The 23,633-nt window shown below is 41.5% G+C and overlaps 1 protein-coding gene across 1 annotated transcript in view; it reads left to right on the top strand.

Moving 5' to 3' along the window:
• Window positions 1–15,391, top strand: part of OPN5 (opsin 5) — a 33,349-nt gene extending 17,958 nt beyond the window's left edge. The window contains exons 5-6 of the mRNA XM_043450787.1: window positions 10,955–11,196; window positions 15,328–15,391. Coding sequence (XP_043306722.1) covers window positions 10,955–11,196; window positions 15,328–15,391 — 306 coding nt within the window. The remainder of the gene's footprint in view (window positions 1–10,954; window positions 11,197–15,327) is intronic.
• Window positions 15,392–23,633: the final 8,242 nt, after the last annotated feature.

The following is a 23,633-nucleotide window of genomic DNA, read 5'->3' as shown; positions in this document are numbered from 1 at the left end:
TTTTACAAGACAGTAGCTGGATGAGGGCAAGTGCTGTTTGCTGTAGTTCTCCAGCGCCTGGCATCTGTGAGATGCTTAATCAGGATTGCTGGGATGACAAATAATTGAATACACTGTGTTAACATAATTACCTTGATCAGTGTTAACCGTTCTCTTGACCCCTGGCTTGAGGGCCTCTGTCCCTTTTATACCCAAGGAGGTATTTTGTTTTGCTTTGTTTTTTTCACATTGACTGTGAAGTCTTTTTAAGACAACTTTCTTTTTTTTTTTTTTGACTGTGCCAGGTGGCATGTGGGATCTTAGTTCCCTGACCAAGGATCAAACCCATGCCCCATGCATTGGGAGCAAGGAATCAACCACTGGACCACTTCAGAATTCCCTGAAATCTTTTTAAAACTCAAAAATGTCTGCTTCCTTCAAAAGACTCCTCTTCAGTATTGCTCATTGAATGTTATTTATTGTTGAGGGTTCAGAGTCAGAGGACCCCCATGTGGACTCTGAGGGCAGTTGGTGGCAAAGCTGAATTGTATTTCTTTTTTAAACTAATTAATGAATTCCTTTCCTCTGGTTCTTCTTACTTGTTCTTAGCTTAAATGCTTTTTCCCATAGAAGCAGTCTCTGAATTGAATTCAAGTCCTCCTATATAAATGTTTCCTCATTGCTTTTGCATTTTTCTATTAGAATTTGCCACAATTTAAAATTAATTTGCAATTGCATACCTATTTTGTGACTGTTTAGTCAATGTCTGTCTTTGCCACTAGGCAGTAAGGTCCATGGGGGCAACAACCACGTCTTTTGGTTCACTTTGTGTTCCCTGGACTCAGTACCATGCCTCAAGAGAATGGACGTGTGGACATGGTTGGGGGAGGGAATGAGGGGTGAACTGGGAGATTGGGATTGACATATACACTCCCATGTGTAAAACAGACAGCTCTTGGGACCCTGCTATATAGTACAGAGAGCTCAGCTCAGTGCTGGGCAAGTGGGCGATGCTGCCCTTGCAGCCCAGCTGGGGACCTGGGTGCCACCCTCAGGTCCCCTGTGTGTCCCCCCTGCCACTGTGCCGTGGGAGGCGGGCTCCTGGCCCCAGATGTCAGACCAGCAGCTGTGTGCAGCTTGAACCCTGAGAGCCAATGCACAGTATCAGTAACCAGATGCGCAGTATCAGTGGCCAGATCAGGGCTGGGTCAGATGACATCATCCGGGTAAACAGGATTCCTGCCGGGACCCCTGTGTTTGGTGGCCCTGTGTATGGATGGGTGGGGGTGGAGGGGGCGGGTGGGTGTTGCAAGGTAGCTTTTGGGTGCACAATTCTGGGGGTGGGATGAGGGGACCAAGGGAATGATGTCTATGGAGACAGGAAGGCAGACAGGTGATGGGGGCCCAGTGGAGGCTGGAGCCCAGAGCTTCTGCTCCGTGGAATCCCAGGCTGTCCTCAGGCCTCCCTGACCTGCCCAGGGAGCTGTTTCCAGCTAGTGGATCTGGGCTCCTTTGTTCCTGAAATCCCACGAGGTTCTAGGAGGCAGCTTTTAGGGGACTGTGTTGAGTGACAGATAAGAAAGGCAAAAAGGATTGCTATGGAAATGGCTAGCGTTGGTTGGGTGGTTTAAAGGTCTGTGGAAATGGCTTTCATTACTAATATCTCTGGGCCTTTGGACCATGCATTTGTTGCCCTCTGAATAGCAGTAACCCCACCTCAGAGGCCTCAGTTCATCTAAAGTGAAGAGTGAGGTCTCCCTTGTTTGGTTGAACTAGGTATTTAGAAATCTGTATGTTCTGTTCTGTAAGCCAGCCACTGCCTCGTCAGGGAATATTGTGTTCAGTTTTAGACTCAGAGCCCCAAACACAGATGCGCAGAGTGACATGACCTAATTTACATCCGCCGCTTCTGGTCACAGCTTTTGCTTGTTTATGGAGTAGTGGTATTTCAAGATTTGAGAAAACTGCAATTGGGAAGTGCAGAATCCTGTTCTTTCTTCTACTTTTTTTTTTAAGTATGAATTAATATTTTCTAGTTGGATCGTGACCAGGGCTAACATATAACAGAGGTATTGGGGCTCTCAGAAAAAAAAATTTTTATCAGTGTATGAAGGTGGGCCTGAGACAGCTGGCCTTTGTCATCATCCTGTTGATGAAATAGAAGGAAAGAGGAAACTCTTTGGAGTTTGGAGTGGTCATATTACTTAACTTCTTAAAGGTAGTGTGAAAGCAAAATATTGCTGCTCCATTTTTGTATAGATGAGGGAACAGGGCGCCAAGGAAGGAAGGTCACCGTTGCCCCAGCTCCCTCTCTGCCACCTCTCAATGGCAGGCTGCCCACACGTGGAGGACTGTGGTCTCCCAACTGGCATTTATCACTGCAATGCTACCCTTTAATATCATTTTCCCCTCTGGTTGGGAACAAATCCATATATTTGCTGGCTAGACGCAAGAGAGAAAAACCAGATCTGATCCTGCCTGTGCTCCTGCCAACTGCAGGCTTTCTGTTGGCAGGTGGCACCCTCTGCCTGCCCCGTCTTTCAAAGCACAGATGTGGTGATTTCTCTTCTTGGGACCCGATCTCATCCCAGCCACTGAAATTTCTTTGTTATCGGTAGTCCAGCTGGTTCCGGAGTGTGATTCAGCCTCATTCTTGGGGGGGAATTTATCCTATCTCTTTGGCCCTGACTTTAAGCCTTCACTTCCACATCAAGTCATCTCCTCATCTATTTTGTTATCCAAGGTGGCATGCAGCTTCAAATGTTGGCTGAAGTCTTATTTCTATCTGGGCAAAGGAGCCTGGTGGAAGGAACTAAGGTGGCAGGGCTTGAGAGTCAGGGATTCCCTCACAGTGCTTAGTGGAGATGAATGGGGACTGGAATCCAAACCCCTGAGTTCTCATGTCCGTGTGTGTGTGTATGTGTGTGTCTGTGTGTGTCCGTGTGTGTGTGTGTGTCTGTGTGTCCGTGTGTGTCTGTGTGTGTCTGTGTGTGTGTGTCCGTGTGTCCGTGTGTGTGTCCATGTGTGTGTGTGTCCGTGTCTATGTGTGTGTCTGTGTGTGTGTCCGTGTGTGTGTCTGTGTGTGTGTGTGTTTGTGCTCACTCAGACTCTTTGCAACCCCATGCACTGTATCCCTCCACTCTCCTCTGTCCATGGAATTTTCCAGGCAAAAATACTGGAGTGGGTTGCCATTTCCTCCTCCAAGGGATCTTGCTGGCCCAGGGCTTGAACTTGAGTCTCCTGTGTCTCCTGCATTGGCAGGCAGATTCTTTACCCCTGCGCCACTTGGGAAGCCCACCTTCATGTCAGAGTTTCCTACTGTTCCATGTAGCCTCCGCACACAGATGAGACAGAGGACTTTCCTTCTTGGAAAACTCCTCTGCTGTAATGCCTCAGATGTACTGGGGTCAGAGGTAGAGCCTTATAAAGCTTTTTCATCCCTATTCTGTTCTTGCTTTAATTGGTTAATTCACTGTAATTGATCCATGGTGAGCAGTTTTGCTTGTGTGACACTTCATACGAGCTTGAACCATAGTTGGAACATACCGGTATTGCTTGGTCCTCTGCAGCGAGATATATTTAAAAGCAACTGAGTTGCAGATGTGTGATTCTTTTGTAGAAGCTAAACACATATTCTGTGAATTTCCTCCCACAAAAACGGTCTAATTTAAGAATTTAAAGTTTTACTCCTCTCTCAGTGAACCAAAAGACAGTGATAAAAATGAAGCAATTAAAAAATAAACAACTTAGAAGAGACTGCTGGTACAGGTGCCTGTATTAGAACTGGTTTAAAGATATTTGGGAGAGAAATTTTGGAAAATAGAAATGAGGACACACTTAGAAATGTGGAAAGTAAAGAACACACTGATGAGAAGATTAAATGTGTTCCAAGTTAAGTAGAAAGTTTTGGGGAGGGATTTCCCTGGCAGTCTAGTGGTTCAGACTTCACCTTTCAATTCATGGGGTGCAGGTTGGATCCCTGTTTGGGTAGCTAAGATCCCACATGCCACACATTCAGAAAGCCAAAACATTAAACAGAAGCAATATAGTAACAGATCAACAAAGACAAAAAAGTTTCTGGGAAAACTGAGTGTCACGTGAAAGTTTTGCAAATTTTTGTAGTCTCTCCTAAAATAACTTTAATTTAATATTTCAATGTTTAACATTTTGTGGAGTGTATATATATATATATATATATATATATATATATTTCCATTTATTTTTATTAATTGGAGGCTAATTACTTTACAATATTGTAGTGGTTTTTGCCATACATTGACCTGAATCAGCCATGGATTTACATGTGTTCCCCATCCCGATCCCCCCTCCTGCTTCCCTCTCCATCCCACCCCTCTGGGTCTTCCCAGTGCACCAGCCCTGAGCACTTGTCTCATGCATCCAACCTGGACTGGTGATCACTGACTATCACCCTTGATAGTATACTTGTTTCAATGCTGTTCTTTCAGAATATCCCACCCTCGCCTTCTCCCACAGAGTCTAAAAGTCTGTTCTGTACATCTGTGTCTTTTTTTCTGTTTTGCATATAGGGTTATCATTACCATCTTTTTAAATTCCATATATATGCATTAGTATACTGTATTGGTGTTTATCTTTCTGGCTTACTTCACTCTGTATAATGGGCTCCAGTTTCATCCATCTCATTTAAATGAATTTTTTTTTTTTTTTTTTTTTTTCAGTGGGTTTTGTCATACATTGATATGAATCAGCCATAGATTTACACTATTCCCCATCCCGATCCCCCCTCCCACCTCCCTCTCCACCCGATTCCTCTGGGTCTTCCCAGTGCACCAGGCCCGAGCACTTGTCTCATGCATCCCACCTGGGCTGGTGATCTGTTTCACCATAGATAGTATACATGCTGTTCTTCGAAACATCCCACCCTCACCTTCTCCCACAGAGTTCAAAAGTCTGTTCTGTATTTCTGTGTCTCTTTTTCTGTTTTGCATATAGGGTTATCGTTACCATCTTTCTAAATTCCATATATATGTGTTAGTATGCTGTAATGTTCTTTATCTTTCTGGCTTACTTCACTCTGTATAAGGGCTCCAGTTTCATCCATCTCATTAGGACTGATTCAAATGAATTCTTTTTAAGGCTGAGTAATATTCCATGGTGTATATGTACCACAGCTTCCTTATCCATTCGTCTGCTGATGGGCATCTAGGTTGCTTCCATGTCCTGGCTATTATAAACAGTGCTGCAATGAACACTTGGGGTACATGTGTCTCTTTCAGATCTGGTTTCCTCAGTGTGTATGCCCAGGAGTGGGATGGCTGGGTCATATGGCAGTTCTATTTCCAGTTTTTTAAGGACTCTCCACACTGTTCTCCATAGTGGCTGTACTAGTTTGCATTCCCACCAACAGTGTAAGAGGGTTCCCTTTTCTCCACACCCCCTCCAGCATTTATTGCTTGTAGACTTTTGAATAGCAGCCATTCTGACTGGCATGTAATGGTACCTCATTGAGGTTTTGATTTGCATTTCTCCTCATTGTGGTTTTGATTTGCATTTCTCTAATAATGAGTGATGTTGAGCATCTTTTCATGTGTTTGTTAGCCATCTGTATGTCTTCTTTGGAGAAATGTCTGTTTAGTTCTTTGGCCCATTTTTTGATTGGGTCATTTATTTTTCTGGAATTGAGCTGCAGGAGTTGCTTGCATATTTTTGAGATTAATCCTTTGTCTGTTTCTTCATTTGCTATTATTTTCTCCCAATCTGATGGCTGTCTTTTCACCTTACTTATAGTTTCCTTTGTAGTGCAAAAGCTTTTAAGTTTCATTAGGTTCCATTTGTTTATTTTTGCTTTTATTTCCAATATTCTGGGAGGTGGGTCATAGAGGATCTTGCTGTGATTTATGTCGGAGAGTGTTTTGCCTATGTTCTCCTCTAGGAGTTTTATAGTTTCTGGTCTTACATTTATATCTTTAATCCATTTTGAGTTTATTTTTGTGTATGTTGTTAGAAAGTGTTCTAGTTGCATTCTTTTACAAGTGGTTGACCAGTTTTCCCAGCACCACTTGTTAAAGAGGTTGCCTTTTTTCCATTGTATATTCTTGCCTCCTTTGTCACAGATAAGGTGTCCGTAGGTACGTGGATTTATCTCTGAGCTTTCTATTTTGTTCCATTGATCTATATTTCTGTCTTTGTGCCAGTACCATACTGTCTTGATGACTGTGGCTTTGTAGTAGAGTCTGAAGTCAGGCAGGTTGATTCCCCCAGTTCCATTCTTTCTCAAGATTGCTTTGGTTATTCAAGGTTTTTTGTATTTCCATACAAATTGTGAAATTATTTGTTCTAGTTCTGTGAAGAATACCATTGGTAGCTTGATAGGGATTGCATTGAATCTATAGATTGCTTTGGGTAATATACTCATTTTCACCATATTGATTCTTCAATCCATGAACACGGTCTATTTCTCCATCTATTTGTGTCCTCTTTGATTTCTTTCATCAGTGTTTTATAGTTTTCTATACATAGGTCTTTTGTTTCTTTAGGTAGATATATTCCTAAGTATTTTATTCTTTTCATTGCAATGGTGAATGGTATTGTTTCCTTAATTTCTCTTTCTGTTTTCTCATTGTTAGTGTATAGGAATGCAAGGGATTTCTGTGTGTTAATTTTATATCCTGCAACTTTACTATATTCATTGATTAGCTCTAGTAATTTTTTGGTAGAGGCTTTAGGATTTTCTATGTAGAGGATCATGTCATGTGCAAACAGCACGAGTTTCACTGCTTCTTTTCCTATCTGGATTCCTTTTACTTCTTTTTCTGCTCTGATTGCTGTGGCCAAAACTTCCAAACCTATGTTGAATAGTAGTGGTGAGAGTGGGCACCCTTGTCTTGTTCCTGATTTTAGGGGAAATGCTTTCAGTTTTTCACCATTGAGGATAATGTTTGCTGTGGGTTTGTCATATATAGCTTTTATTGTGTTGAGGTATGTTCCTTCTATTCCTGCTTTCTGAAGAGTTTTTATCATAAATGGATGTTGAATTTTGTCAAAGGCTTTTTCTGCATCTATTGAGATAATCATATAGTTTTTATCTTTCAATTTGTTAATGTGGTGTATTACATTGATTGATTTGTGGATATTAAAGAATCTTTGCATTCCTGGGATAAAGCCCACTTGGTCATGATGTATGATCTTTTTAATATGTTGTTGGATTCTGTTTGCTAGAATTTTGTTAAGGATTTTTGCATCTATGTTCATCAGTGATATTGGCCTGTAGTTTTCTTTTTTGTGGCATCTTTGTCTGATTTTGGAATTAGGGTGATGGTGGCCTCATAGAATGAGTTTGGAAGTTTACCTTCTTCTGCAATGTAGAGTATATTTTGACATGAGAAGGTTATAGAAAATGATTGTGCCTCATGTTAACTGCATTTTCACTTCAAAAACATAAGTAACATTATGCAGTACTTTGAGATCTAAGTTTTTCCCCCCTCTTTCTACTTTAAAACTTTATTTCTAGTCATTCAATTTAAAGTATTTAGCTTTATTCAAATCTCAGAGAAACCACATGGGTTCATTTGCTATGTGTTTAAAGGCTTTGGTATATTTTAATTCTCTTCTCTCCTTTTAAAAAGGATAACAAAATGCAAATGTCGTAAGTCCTTACTCTTCCCCATTGCACACTCCCATAAAAATAAGAAGTATGTAGAATGTAGAAAATATTATGGACTAAGTTAATCTATTTTTTGTCAATGACTTTGGCAGCAACACAGCTTTTGAGATACTGTGAAACTGTCTTATGACTCACCAAAGGAAAAAGGATGGAGCTACGTTAAGTTTCTAGACATCTGCGAGAGCAAGCTTTATTTATATCGTATTGTTTATTTGGGGATTTAGGAAAAAAATAAAAAAAAAGACCCTCACTGTGAGCTTTGAGGCCTCCAGTCCATTTACAAACAAAAGTCACACAGACCAAACCAAATACCATTTCTCCTGGCTAAGCTTCTGCAGAAAGATGGGAAAGCAAGCAAGTCGGAGAGTTGCATGTGTGCTTTAGGCCTCCTTGATAACTGCTGAGCACAGGTGAGAATTTTGGTCCAGAACCCTAACTCGGGACTTAAGGATGTCCATGAGGTCTGGTCTCATTTGATTCCTCTGCTTGGGATATCGATTGCCACAGCAAAATGGATATTGTTGAGGTTTTTCTCTGCTGCTGTTAATATTTAGAGATGAGCCTGAGCTTTTTGGGTAGAACTTTAGAACCTGAGACTTTCTGGCAGATTTCTCATGCTTCCTCCTCGAGACACCTGACAAATATGGGGTTCCTAGGGCAAGTGCACCCTACTGACAGGCTCTTCCACAGGTCAAGAAGACTGAGGGGTACAGACCATTTCCTGCATACAATAGCTCAGCTCTGCAAAAGCATATTGAAATACACATGCACACAGATGACTTTTGTTATAAGGAAAACTTTCCCAGTTGAATTTCAAAAACAAAAAAGCATGCACAAATATTGCTGTTTTAACTATTATTAAGAAAACATTTGCTATCTCATTCCTCATCCTTGATCCTCCACACCAGCTTGTTGTGACCTTGTTGATGGGAACTGTTATTTTACTTCTTTTTAAAAACATTTATTTATTTAATTGTGTCAGGTCCTGGTTGTGGCATGAGGGCTTAGTTGCCCTGGCATATGAAATCTTAGTTCCCTCATGAGGGATTGAACCCACATCCCTTGCACTGGAAGGCAGATTCTTAACCACTGGACCACCAGGGAAGTCCCTATTTTACTTCTTAAATGAGGGGGTGGGGGCTGAAAGAGAAAGCGGTACCTGAGCTCAAATAACTCCATCCTCTCATCCTCCCAGGGCTGTAGGGAACTCAAAGGTAAAAGGAAGGCTGACTTTTCCTAAAACTGCTGTATGAAATCCCAAGGTGGATCTGATTATTCTGTTTATAGTCATATGTCCAACCTTGTTCCTACGACTGTAGCCAGGGGCCTGCAGTCCATTGGTTTGACCAAGCTCCTGTGAGTCCTGTGACACCAACTCCATAAAAGATGATACAAGGCAGAAGGAATGCTGGCAGTGCTAATCAAAGGTACAAGGGAAAGAGGAAAATAAATACAAATGAACAACACCAGATCTTCATCACACAGAGGGCATGTTGGAGTATATTTCATTATTCATTTTACAGAAAGAATAGTCTAGTAGATAAAGTTTAAGGAAGCTTTGAAGTTAGGTCACCTGTCTCTCAACTAGGGCCTGAAATAGTCCAGATTTAAATAAAACCCAAGGCTTGGACTTCCTTTTCAAGTCTCAGTACTCTCATGAAGACCCCTCTTGTCTCTTGTTTAGAATGTTGCCTTAACAAACCTGCTCATAATGGAAATTCTAGGCGAGGAGAATTTCTGTATCTGCTTTGTTCATTGTTTTATCCTCAACAAAAACATGCAAGAGATGCTCAATCATGCTTGTTGGTTGAATGAATAAACAATGACCTTTCTGCTTCCTGTGTTTTTCAGCCACATTTTCTTTTATAGGTTAATCTTCCTAAACACGCCTCTCATATGTCTCCTGCCTAAAATCCTACTAGTGCTTTCAGACACATGGAATTCAGTGCAAGCTCAGTAGTAGGTTTTACAGACCCCTGAGGGTGTGGATGTTATCTTTCTTTCCAGTCTCATCTCCCTTTGTTGTTTTCTTGTATACCAAAGCGAACTGCTCACTAGGTCCTGTACAAACCTCACACATACCTGTCTTTGCCTTTGCTTGTGCTGGTCTCATGTTCCTTTATTTCCACGTGCCAATGTGTAGGTTGTATGCCACCTTCCTCCTGAGACTGTGTCTTACTTTTCTCCGGAGCGTGTAGTTTTGTCCTCCTCCAAGCTGGCACTTAGATCATATTCAGCTTTGTTGAGCCGTTGTTTGTGTTTTAGAGAAGGGGTCCTTAACTTCCAGGATCTAATGTCTGGTGATCTGAGATGGAGCTGTTGTAACAGTAATAGAAATAAAGTGCACAATGAATGTAAGTGTGCTTGAATTGTCCCGAGACTATCCCCCTCACTGATCCGTGGAAAGATCATCTTCCATGAAACTGGTCCCTGGCGGTGAAAAGGTTGGGGACTGCTGTAAAGGGATGGAGCAAAGGCATGAAAGTGTGCTGGTGTCCCCACAGCACCTACACAGAATCTCACACAAAATACTTGCTAAAAAAGGTTTGTTGGATTCAAGTGGAATAACCTATAGGGTCAGACTACATTCTTAAAGAGACTGGATTGGAGGAAGTGAGGAACTAGTCAGGGTGGGTTAAACCTTGTCTCTAACTATTCTTTGATCTAAAAGTTAAGAGTTTCCTCAAGGTAAATATAATTTGGTGAAAGAGAAAAATACTTTCTGGAAAAGTCTCACTTCATACAACTGTGTCACTTTGGTTTGAACTCACTGACTCTCTTTTCCTCTGTAGCGAGTGGATTTCTACTACCTGAGCCTCAGACTTGAGAAAAACTTGAGCCGAAGGAGATTGCATTTCATAGAAATCTCTGAAGAAGATTCCTATTAGAATTTCAAACAAAGGCAGAGTTTCTAAGTTTCCTGAGGCAAATGTGGGTGATTTAAAATTTCATCAAGGTGAACATATTCTTCATCTAGTTTTTAAGTGAACGTGGGTTGAGAAGTCTGGAAATTTCAGGTGCACACATGTCTTTTCAGCATCCTTTTCCTGCTCCATGTAGGCACATTCTGACAGCTTTTATAGGGTCAAACGTTGGGTCTTTTGGGTACATTCAAATTCTGGAGTGGAGAATGCAGTGTATAGAGTAAGAATAGTCATTACTTTTTCTGGCTGAATATCTCAGAAATCCATATGAAATGATTCCCACTGGCAAGATAAATGAAAAGATGATAGACAGACTTCCTTGGGTGTGAATAGGCTACCTGTTCCTCCCCACCCCCCATCATTTCCACCAAGTGTCTCAATTTTGTTCTCTGTCGCTTTCCCTCACCAGGTGGCGATGTTGATTTGCGCTGGCTTCCTGATTGCCTGGATTCCTTACGCGGTGGTCTCTGTGTGGTCAGCTTTTGGACGGCCAGACTCCATCCCCATACAGCTGTCTGTGGTGCCAACCCTCCTGGCAAAATCAGCAGCAATGTACAACCCCATCATTTACCAGGTCATCGATTACAAATTTGCCTGTTGCCAAACTGGTGGTTTGAAAGCCACCAAGAAGAAATCTTTGGAAGACTTCAGGTAAAATTTCATAAGCTGGAAATGAATGACACCCTTTTTGTTTCAGAATCCCGTGGGGTCAAGGCACCAGGACATGCTGCCTTCTTAGGATTAGAGCTCAAATCACTTAGGATGAATGCAAGGAGGACTTTATTTTCTGTTCGCCAAAATCCCTGAAATCAAGTAATCAGATATGGAGGAGTCAGACAATAGGAGTAGAGGGTGAGAGCAGTGATTCTGTTTTTTATTATGGAGCAGCTAAGATACGGAGCTATGCCCATTTGAGCATCCATCATCTTCCTTATGTGGAACCAGATTCAGTTCAGTCCAAGAGTACTGTCTGTGCCACATGTCATTGATCCCAAATTAACTTTTCACAACAGAAAGGAGTGTCTTGTTTGGGATATTTCTACTGTTAACTAAGATGTATGATTTGGACAGGCAAAGGAAGGGGAGATGACACTTTTAACCTCTGCCAGTTTCTTTATTTTCACAAAAGACCCATATGATTCCTTCTCTTTGCCAGATGAGGACACAGAGGTTTTAGGAAGGTGAAGGTCTATTGGGCTTCAAAAGTCAAGCATGTTGATTCTTGCTTAAACTACATCTGTAGTTACATCTGGGCTTGCCTGGTGGCTCTGATGGTAAAGAATCTGCTTGCAATGCAGGAGACACAGGAGATGCAGGTGTGATCTCTAGGTTGAAAAGATCCCCTGGAGAAGAGAAGGGCAACCCACTCCAGTATTCTTGCCTGGAGAATCCCATGGACAGAAGGGCCTGGTGGGCAACAGTCTATGGGGTCACAAAAAGTCACCTGAGTGACTAATACACACACATGGTTATATGTATATTTACTGATACTTGCTTTAAACTGATATTCATTTAAGTTCAAACACATTCTGAAAGATCTACATTTTTAATGTTAACTCTTATTATTAATGCTATTTTATGCTATGACTACTGTGTTGCTTTTAATTATCCCACTTTCTAAAAAGATCCTTAAGTGATGGTATAATTTTAAAAAATTAAACAGGAAAAAAAATCTACATTTTTGTACTCCCTTCTCCTACATTTTGTGATTTTGATGTTCTGGTTTACATCTTCTGCTACACAATGAACCAGTGAGTTTGGGGATCCAACATCATTTTTCCTAAAGACTGGAAAGGCTCAGAGTGAGTCAACAGTGAGTTGGTCATCTTCTGTATTCACTCAGGGACAGTCTTCGTCAAATGTGGAACAGGCACCAAATTCCAGGTCTGAGGTGAGGGGTGTTGAGAAGGCCACTTAATTCTTACTCACTTGAGGTCTAGATAGTTTTTATTTTCCTTGAGTGAATATGGAGCAGCAGAAAAAGGTGGAACTAATGAGAAGATGCAGGTTTTGACCCTGATCTTTTGCTGTGCTCAAGCAAGGGGCAAATCTTTTGACCCAGAATTTCCTTAGCACATAGGTACAACATCAAATAAAATAGATTTAAAAGGCACAAAACAAAAGGTAGTGTTGTCATTGCTGCTGTGGTCTAGGGGAAGGAATACACAACATAGAGGTAGGAGACCACTGTTTAAGAAGGATTTTGCTATTTATAGGGCTTCCTTTTTGGCTCAGTGGTAAAGAATCTGCCTGCAATGCAGGAGACGCAGGTTCAATCCCTGGGTTGGGAAGATCCCCTGGAAAAGGAAATGGCAATTCACTCCAGGGTTCTTGCCTGGGAAATCGCAAACAACAACTATATCTTTGGAAAAATGAACTACTCAGAGTCTAGGATTGGGATGACCTAGGATTTCATCTTTCAGGCTGTAGTAATTACAGAAAATGCCCATGTAAAAAGAGCTAGGTGGTGTTAGTGCTCTTTTTTTCCACATTGCTGGTGGTTATTACCATCTCTGTTGAACTAAATGAAGTGAAGTGAAAGTCGCTCAGTTGTGTCCAACTCTTTGCGACCCCATGGACTGTATAGTCCATGAAATTCTCTGGGCCAGAATACTGGAGTGGGTAGCCTCTCTCTTCTCCAGGGGATCTTCTCAACCCAGGAATTGAACCGGGGTTTTCTGCATCGCAGGCGGATTCTTTACCAGTTGAGCTACCAAGGAAGCCTAAATTCAAACGCTAAAATGCATCTACTTTAAATGTAATGACACTTTGCCCTCATCAGCTATTAATACTATTATGAATGCGGGTGGAGGGAATAGTTTTAATACAGCAGTTGTGGGAGAAATCAGTGAGGCATTTTTTCTTCTGAAGGAGATGAGAATTTGACAGGCATGGCTTTAAGGCAAATTTCACGTGCCTCATAATTTTGCTTCAGACTGACTCTGTGTTCTGTATATTTGCTCACAAGTGTGAGTAGCACATAAATATTCAACACGCCATAATAAAAGGAGAAAAAAAAATTATGTGGAAGAAAGTGACTTAGGGCCACAAACCTTTGGAAAAATCAGCCAGGCAAGAGAGAACTCAGTTCACCTGCTCCTGTCAGCCATTTATATGAAATATAGAGGAAGGCAAGGATGCCTTCCTTACTCCAAAGTTTCAGCTTTTGGTGGAAAAATCAGTTACTGGTGATGAAATAGGGTGGGGGCTTGGATTCTAGAGGTTGAAGCATCTTTAGGGAAGAAATGCTGAAGAGATGTGATGAGTTTCAGATTCTAGAAAGATCTATTTTGGGGGAGAACTGGAAGATGGAGAAGTGGTCACCAGAATTGTATTTTTAGCTTTCCGAAGAAGACAAACAAAAGGAATCTTATTTGTCTTTGTTTTTATTAAGAAGCTAAGAAAATAAGTAATGTTGAGGATTATAGAGTAAGGTGTCATGATGGGAAACCAGTCCAGAGTGGTTCACATGCTACCAGAACAACTCAGATCAATTAAACTGCATTCATTTTATCCTTGGTCTTTCCTTTTCTGAACTCTAAAATGTATTTATTCCTACTGGGAGACCCTCTTGGGAAATACTTTGAATTCAAATAGAAAGAGCTAATGTGTTAAATATGAGATTGTGGAAATAAACTTGGAGTAATTGCAATGGTTCATTAAAAGTTAACTCATTTCTCCCCCCTCTGAATTGAGGTCTCCTGAGATTTTGGTAGCAGCTGATGAAGGGGAAAATGTGCCCAAGAGCCCCTTTTGAAGTGTCATTACTCACTGCACTGTATTATCCATAATACTTCCCTGGTGGCTCAGACGGTAAAGCATCTGTCTGCAGTGCAGGAGACCCGGGTTCGAGCCCTGGGTTGGGAGGATCCCCTGGAGAAGGAAATGGCAGCCCACTCCAGTACTCTTGCTTGGAAAATCCCATGGATGGAGGAGCCTGGTAGGCTACAGTCCATGGGGTCCATTATCCATAATAGTCTCCCATATTTTCTAAGTGGAGGTTCTGTACCTTGGCTGTGTATTAGAATCACCCAGGGAAATTTGCAAAAGTACTGCTGCCTGGACCCATCTGCAGAAATTTGGATTTAATTGGTCTGGATTGGGTCCAAGTGTCAGTTGTTAGGTTGGTTATCTCCCCTAGATGATTCGCACACACAGCCATGACTGAAAGCCAGTGAACCAGAGTCTGGGGAAGGAAGACATTGACACTGCAGCTCATGAAGTCATAGGCCTTCCACCCCACCTAAGGACCAATGAGTCCACTCATCACCAGTAACAGGTGACCCAAACTTCAGAAGCAAGGCCAATTGTAGATGGACTAGACATGTTCAGAAGACTCTGGGGGTGCATAGCAAATGACCGAGGCATTCCACATCCCTAATATTTCAGTAAAGATGAAGAACAAAGCCCCAAACTCTGGCATTGCTTGTAATCAAGCCTCCCCTGATCACCTTAGCTGGGTGAGTCACTGGGCCCAACTGAGTGGTAGGTTGTGTGCAGTGGATTTTGTCCTAGAGGACAGGAAACTCACTCGGGCACAGGAAATGTGCTCTAAGCAAGTGGCTCGCTTTTGGAAAGCTCTGCTCAAGGAATTTCTTAACTTTGAATATTCTAAATTGAGTTACTATTTCCCATCTCTTTAAAATTCAAGTTTTGTGAAAATAATCTTCATGGTACTCAAGTTTGACATCATCATCATATTTATGTGTCTATAACTGTGTGTATATATACAAATATGTGTGTGTTATATATTAAATTGCATTTTTCTTCTCCTGTGTCCAGGCTGCACACTGTAACCACAGTCAGGAAGTCTTCTGCTGTGCTGGAAATCCATCAAGAGGTATGAAGATGGACACAGCATTACTCATGGACACGATGATTCACTTACTTGCCTCTTCACTGCTCTTAATGTTTGATTGTGACCACACTTTTCTCTTGATATTATATTTTTATATTTTGTACACTTTTCCTTTTTTTCCTTGCTAGGACTTGCTGAGAAATCCGATGGCCAAATGGAAACTAGATGATAAGTTACTACTTTAAGGAATATTGCTAGGATGAGCCTCCCTGGGTTTTTTTTTTTTTAATTCTATTTTAAAGCCTATTGTCATGCAAAGTGTTAAGCCTGAGATATTAAGAACAATGTTTGAAATTTTTATTTATTAGGCCATACTTAATTTCATTATTATTATTAATGTAGGACCAGGGAGGCTGTTTCTGGGGCTCATGTAGGTGGGTGATTATAGAGACTGTGTGTTGGACTGTGACTCTTTGACTGGGAGATGCTCTTGATTCTTGCAGCCTATCTCTTCTCCTGCTGTGAGAGGATCACACTCTAATGGTAGTGATGTCCCAAAGTAGTCCTCTAGGGAAATCAATTTTGCCTTCAATCCCTAAATGGAAAACACTTCTATCTCAGAATTTGAGGACCAAAATAATTCCCACTGGTGATAATTTTACTCACATGGAATTTTTCTCATATTAAGTTCTGCATATTAATGCAGTGGGTGATACAGAGTATTACTAGTTATAATCTTTAAGAAACAAATGCAGTGAACATAGCCGTGTTGTTCCCTTTATTCATTTATTCTTTGTCACCTTTGTTCTTTCTTTCATTCATTCTCTTTTTCCTCTGACAAATACCTTGTGAGGTCTGCAGGTAAAGAGATGCAGTTAAAAGTGGCATAGAGTGATTTCATTGTATGTTTTCACATCTTATATATTGGTGCAATTTCTTTACAATAGGCAGATTTAATTTGTCTTTGTGTATAAAGCAGCTTTAGAGATATATTATCAAATTGAGTGGGGGAAAGGAAGAGCTTGAGGGTAGAATACTGCAGGGGTCACTGATGTCTGAATAACAAAATGTCTTAAAGACTGTCCCAATGTCAGAGGACGTTTATACGGGGAGACGTCAGAGATACTGTGGACTGGGTTCCAAACACTGCCAGCAATGGAATAGTTCAATAAGGCAGGTCATATGACTTTTGTAATTTCCCAGCGCATCTAAAAGTTATGTACATACTATAGTCTCTCAAGTGTGCAGTAGCATTGTGTCTAAAACAAGTGTACATACTTTAATTAAATAATACTTTATTGCTAAAAAAAGTGCTAACCATCATCTAAGCCCTCAGTGAGTTTAGTAGTAACATCAAAGATCACTGATCACAGATTACTACAACAGATACAATAATAATGAAAAAGTTTGAAATATTGTGAGAACTAGAAAAACGTGACACAGAGACTCAAAGTGAAAAATGGACAAATATTGCCCCTAGACTTGCTCAGTGTGGTGTTGCCACAAACGTTCAGTTTGTAAAAACGCAGTATCTTTGAAGTGCAGTAAAGCAAAGTACGGTAAAATGAGGAGCGCCTGTATGTCATTACAGAAAAAATGTTAGGGAAGATAACATCAGCCTTTGATTCAGTGACTAGTTTTGTAGAAAGTGAGCCAGATCTATTACTCAGAAGGCCAAAGAGTGCACCAGTCTGCATTCCTCTTGTGAAAAAAGGGGCTAACATCAAGAAATATAACACCCAGAGGGTATTTGACAAGAAAACACATTGGAGGGCATGTCCAAGTTCAAACAGTTAACCTCCACCCCAAAGTAAAACCAAGGATCCCCACTGTGACCTTGAGTGATTTTTTAAAGGTTGCACAACTTTTAACATATATGTTCATTGGGTCATGAAATTGTGTGGAGTATATTCCGAAGACAATTTTATCTAAGAGATTTAAATCAAGTACAAGCATTGCTAGTACTTTTCTCAATTACTTTGAACTTGCTTTTCTGAACCATGCTAGAGTAATTGTATATAAGGGTCTTCCCAGATTGATCATAAAATAAACTATATATAATTATATATATATATATTAACCCTCACATGTATTACAGCCTCTAGAATAGACAAGCATGCATTATATACATTACATGAAACATGTTTGAGAGCAAAAGTCATTCAATCTGTATATGTGCATTATTATTGCTTTTCTTTTAATTTGGTTTTAATATTGGTCAAATCTGTGTAGGCAAATATTGCGTTCTCTCATTCAGCTTTGAATTCCGGAAGCTTTTATTAAAGGGCCTGTCATCTACCCTGTCCTGAATATTTTGGGAGACACGAAAGAAAGGGAGGCTTTGCTTTCGGTTCTCTAAGAATTTGGGGTTTTTGCAAAATCTTGACCTCTACCTACACTATGAATGTTTTTAAAGATTATTTATTTATTTTTGGCTGTGCTGGGTCTTCTTTGCTGCACAAGGGTTTTCTCTGATTGTGGCGCATGGGGGCTACCCTCCTGTTGAGGAGCCTGGGCTCTAGGACTCATGGGCTCAGCAGTTGTGGTTCATGGGTTTAGCTGCCTTGTGGCATATGGGATCTTCCTGGACCAGAGATTGCACCCATGTGTCCTGAATTGTCAGGCTGATTCTTAACCACTGTACCACCAGGGAAGTTCATAAATGGTTCATATTATTTTTAATAATTATAATTTTTAGATGGGGATCTACAGACACCAGTAGGGTTTACATTAGTAGGGTACTTTGAGAAAATGCAGAGTGTCAAGACAGATCCGGGGAAGCTGATTTGCATAGGTGCCTCTGGGCTCCAGATGAGGGGAGAAATATGGGGTTTCTACCAAGTCTTCCAGAACTGAATTCTTTCCTTGCCTGAGATAGTGACCTGCTGTAGACTCTGGATATTTGAACGCTTGGTTTGAGCAAAGGAAAAGTTCACAAATCTGCTTCTTTTCCCAGGTTACAACAAAATTAGACTGATAGGTGGTTTGGGGGCACAGTGAATTATGCATTTTCTCCCAAAAACCAAGATTAGAGCATCAGAGAAACAGCACCGGGTAGAAGTACAGGGTACAGATGTTCATTTAGCCAGAGCTAGTCTCACACTCAGGTTCTGTCATTTACCAGCTGCTTGGGTCTGGGCAGATGAGTCACTCTCTCCTGTCCTCATTTGTCCTAGCTGCGAAATAGGGACAGTCTTACCTCACTGGAGCTGTTGTGAGTGATTTAAGTTGGCAAGGTTCTTAGGACAGTTCTGGCCCTTTGAAATTATACCATAAATGAAAGCTGCCGTTATCAACATAGCTAGTGTTAAGAACTACCACCTTGGGGATGTGCTTACCTGCTTAAACCACAGCTGGGGATGGCAGGGGGGTACATTAGACCAAGAAAGTAGAGGTTTGCTGCATTCCAGTGGGCGCCCTTCTGGAAGGAGAAGGAGGCTGGAGTACCTTGTCTATTTTGTTCTAATGGAAGGATCGAGAAGACCAACCCTCCATAGATACTTCACCGAAGTGAGAACAGTATAATTTCCTGCTATAGATCTTTTTGGAAATAGAGGTGGACTCAGAAATTCTCTTTGAGGCTCAGCTAGTTATAAAAATTCTCGAATAGTCAACCAGGCCCTCAGGTTACTAGCTGGAGAGTACATTTAAAGCAGAGAGAATTCTATTTTGAAGGCTTAGCTAGAATTTTTAACCAGTTAATGTCTATGTATGATATTTAGAGTATGGTCTAAATCCTTGCTTAGAGTGTAGTCTTCAGAACCAGAGCTTAGGTATTTTTTTAAATTAGAATATAATTGCTTTACAATGTTGTGTTAGCTTCTGCTATACAATGCAGTGAATTAGTCACATGTATACATATATCCCTCCTGTCTTGAGCTTACCTCCCACCCACCACCCGCTCGCATTACACCCCTCGAGGTCATCACAGAGCCTGGAGCTGAACTCCCCGTTCTCTACAGCAGCTTCCAAATAGCTGTCTATTTTACGAATGGCAGTCCATATATGTCAATCCTACTCTCCCAGCTGGTTGCTCTCTTCCCTTCCCCTTTGCATCCACATGTCCATTCTCTACGTCTGCACCTCTGTTCCTGCCCTGCAAATAGGTTCATCTATACCACTGTCCTATATTCCATGTGGTGGTTGTGGTTTAGTCGCTAAGTCGTAGCCAACTCTTTGTGACCTTGTGGACTGTAGCCCACCAGACTCCTCTGCCCACGGGATTTCCCAAGCAAGGATAGCGGAGTGGGCTGCCATTTCCTTCTCCAGGGGATCTTCCTAACCCAGGGATTGAACCTGCATCTCCCATATCTCATATGTTGGCAGGCAGATTCTTTACCACTGAGCCACCAGGGAATGCATTAATATATGCTATTTTTCAAAGCTGGTTAGATTCTCCTTCTCAGGAAAGCAGGGGAGGGAAACAGGAGGCTGCTAGGTGAGTCAGCACTTTCCTGGTCTACAGGGATGTTGATGGGGATAGACTGCCCAGAACTAACTTGTTCAGAGAGAAAGAGATTTTCCCTTGATACAAAGAGTCACACTTTTGTAAGTATTTTCTATTTTGGATGTAGCATCCACTTGCAACACCCACCCTCCCCAAATACACACACACACCCCCAAATGAACAAAATCTAATTTTGTCAGAGGAAAAGAAAAGCATCTGATCCATTTGAAAAATGAGCCAAACTTGGCAGCAGCCAGCATGCAGGATTTATCCAAACTGCCTAGAATAATATCTGAATCTACAAATTTTGATGTTCCATCCATGAAGGAAGCATGGCCATGGATAAACCCAGACTGATAAAACCTTTTAAAGCATGGGGAGTGAAGAAGAATAACATTAAAGTAGCAAGTCACTTTCAACACTCCAGGAGAGTGGAGACAGTGCTTCACTAAATACAGGACTAGACCTGAACACGATACAGATACTTTCAAGCTAGGGTTTTGCAGGAACTCACTGTCATTGGGGAACTGGCAGGGCATTCATCCGAAAGAAAATCTAATTCTGCTATTGAGTCTGATGGTGGGTCAGAGATGAAGCCCTCAGCTCAGGATGAGGATGAAACCAAGAACTCTCCAAAGATGATACTTCTTCCAGGATGGGGATGAACGGCCAAGGTGAGAAAAGATCTGCCCATTGTTAGCAAATCAAATCTCGCTGCTCGCTGGTTATAAAGTCAATATTTACAAATGTTGGTAGAAAGTAAAGGTGCCTTGAATCAGAATGCTGGCTATCTGGGGAGATGGGGAGATGGTGGCCTAAGCACTTCCCCACCCCCACCCAACTACCTCTGCACATTCTATTCAGCCAAGAAAGTTTTTAAAGGGAAACAGGGAAGTAATCTCAGTTAATCACTGAGATGAAGGGTCAGAGCCATCCCCATCCCCCACTGGGTGTAGGCTTGACAACTCATGGTCTTCATCTAGAAACTTTTTCACACAGTTTGATCACACAGTTTGGGAGATTGTTGAAGGGGAAGCTAGCGAAGAGATCTGGTCATCTGTTAATTACTTACTCTTCATTTCTACTCCTTTGATTCACAGAAAGAACCAACAAGTTAGCCCAGGTATTGTGTGATTAAAAGATATGAAAGATGTTCTTGGGCTGGACATGAGTAGAAGATGGAGGTGCTGGCTTAAAACTTAGTTATTCAATACAGTATTGTTTTGCTAAAGTGATAAGAAAAGGGGCCTCCTGCTGAGGGCAGGTTTCTGCAAAGAACTCCTTAAAACACCATCTCTTTTGAGCCTTTTTTTGGTACCTTTTTAAGGTAGCTGAGCAGACTCCCAGGAGGAGCTTGTAATGGAGAATATGGGCCAGGAGCAGGACAGTTCTGAAAATCAGCAGTTGGATCAACCTGGATTCTGTGGGAAGTACCTGGCTTCCTGGTAATAATGGTAAGAACCCATCACCTCTGGACTGTAATAGGTTGAGCGGATAATGCAGAAATGAGAGAGGAGTGGAGGGGCATGAGACAGTGAACGAACAAGGGAATTGCACGTCCATTTGCTGTTAAAGCAGCTGCTATGGGCCCAGGCCTGGTAGGTGGACACAGCCACTTGGAGGATCTCATAAACTGGGGACTTATGGGCAGAGGAGAGCAGCAACCCTTCCAGGCAAACTCTACAAAAAAAAAAAAAAAAAAAAAATTGCTGGCAAAAGTTGATATAAAAAGGAAGACTCCTTTAAATTTATTTAAAAATTATTTATTTATATTTAGCTCCTGGCAAGGGCTTCCCTGGTGGCTCAGCTTTAAAGAATCTGCCTGCAATGTAGAAGACCCAGGTTTGATCCCTGGGTCAGGAAGATCCCCTGGAGAAGGAAGTGGCAACCCACTCTAGTACTCTTGCCTAGAGCATCCCATGGACAGAGGAACCTGAAGGGCTCTAGTCTGTAGGATCACAAAGAGTCGGGCATGACTGAAGTGACTTAAGCAGCGTCAGCAACAGCTCCTGGCGAAAACACCAGAAATGGTTAAATCATTGTGAGCATAATTTAATAGCAAAACAAACACCCCGACTAGAATATCTAGCTTTGGTCACCCTGAATTTCCTAGGCGGGGCACCGAGGCTATGCCTTTGCTGGTCATAATGAACTGAATAATTCTGAAGGTTATGTCTATGGGCAGTATACGTATAAATGTGATGCTGGAAGGATGTAAGGGAGCAATTTACCCCATATTCAGCAGTGTAGTGCCTGGGCTATGCATTGGGACAACATTTGGTGTTGTCTTGATTTAATTTAGCATGGTTATTAATTAACAGTTTAACATTTAAAAGTAATGATTTTCAAGTTTTCGCTTCAGTCAGGCTACTATTTTTGTTGTGTCTTTCCCACTGAAGTGTTTTACGGGTTTTTTCACATTGTTTTGTATTTTGGAATGGTAGAAATTATGGGGAAGCTATGTTGTCCAGAAGATACTCTATTGGTTTTATTTCATAAATGAGAAGTGGTGGGAACTATGATTATCTCTTGTGAGTCTTCTATGGCACCCTGTTTTGTATTGATTACAATTAGTACAGATAGGTGAGATGTGTTTTCATTATAGGGGGAGCTACACCATCAAAGGTTGTATAAAAGATCAGAACTTGAGTTATGCACCAAGAAGTAAATTTCTCCAAGGAAAATAACAACAGCTACAATATTATTAAGTTTAACATGTGGAAACATTGTTCTGGTGCAGAGGTCAGCAAATGATGGCCCATGGGCCAAATGCCAGCCCACTGACTGTTTTTGTCAATAAAGTTTTATTGGAACACAGTCAGGCTTAGTCGCTTACATATTATCAATGGCTGCAAGAGAGACTGTCTTGCATGGTCTAAATTACATACTTTCTGGTACACTACAGAAAAAGTTTGCTAAAAGCTGCTGTACTGTTTGTTTCATGTGTCTTAATGACTCTAGTAGATATTCTTTGTTCCCTATGAGGAAACTGAGGCACGGAGAATTGATAGAATTGATGCAATGTGCTCAAAATCCCACAGCCTGCCAGTGGAGGAGCTTGAGTTCTAGCTCTCTCTCTCTGCCTCCGGAGGCTGTGCCTCTTACTACTTTGTTTACTCTGGATTTAGCTCTCCTCCTTCCCTCTTGCTTGCTTTAAAATCCTACTCTAGGTCTCTTATAGTAATTCTACTTGCTTTTTTGACTTACAAGTGGGAATTTACTAGTGAGAATTAAGAACTGATTTCTGGGCCCTTTCTATGAATTCGGAAGGTCCCAGCCCAGGTATATTAGGCCCTAACTCTGTTTATGTTCTAAAGGAACCAGTCATCTGGGGATGCAATGAGGTGATAGCAGGTAAGGGTAAATTCAAGACACATTTCTTGAGTGCTTCCTCTATGGGAGGGTAGGCAAAAACTAGTACATACTCTTTATAGGAAAAGAAGTCGTAGTCTGGTGGAAAAACAGATGAGTAAATAGAAGTTTTCAATACATGATGGGGAGTGTTAGGATAGAGGCTGTCCAGGGAGTTACAAGAGCATAGGGGGATGCTCCTAAATCATACTGGTGTGGGAATGGGATGGGACCTTGGATATTCCTGGGGAAGGGAATCCTAATGGGAGTCAGTGAGAATAAATTGCTAGGGGCGTGTGGTCTTCAACACTGCATGGAGCTTTGTGAGGAAGAGCACACCGTATGTCATGGCAAGGTGTGCTGGAGAGGCTCTGAGAAGCTGGGTGAGAGACCCAGAAGAGGTCATCAACTCCTGAAGGTCTTCAAACATCATAACATTGTGGCCAGTAGCTTCCTTCATTTTCAACTGACTGTGGAAAACTGTGTCCATGT

Source organism: Cervus canadensis, chromosome 28 (genome assembly GCF_019320065.1).
Source record: "Cervus canadensis isolate Bull #8, Minnesota chromosome 28, ASM1932006v1, whole genome shotgun sequence".
Classification (NCBI taxonomy): Eukaryota; Metazoa; Chordata; class Mammalia; order Artiodactyla; family Cervidae; genus Cervus; species Cervus canadensis.
Note: the sequence above shows the minus strand (reverse complement) of the source record. Positions and strands in the feature narration are given on the sequence as shown.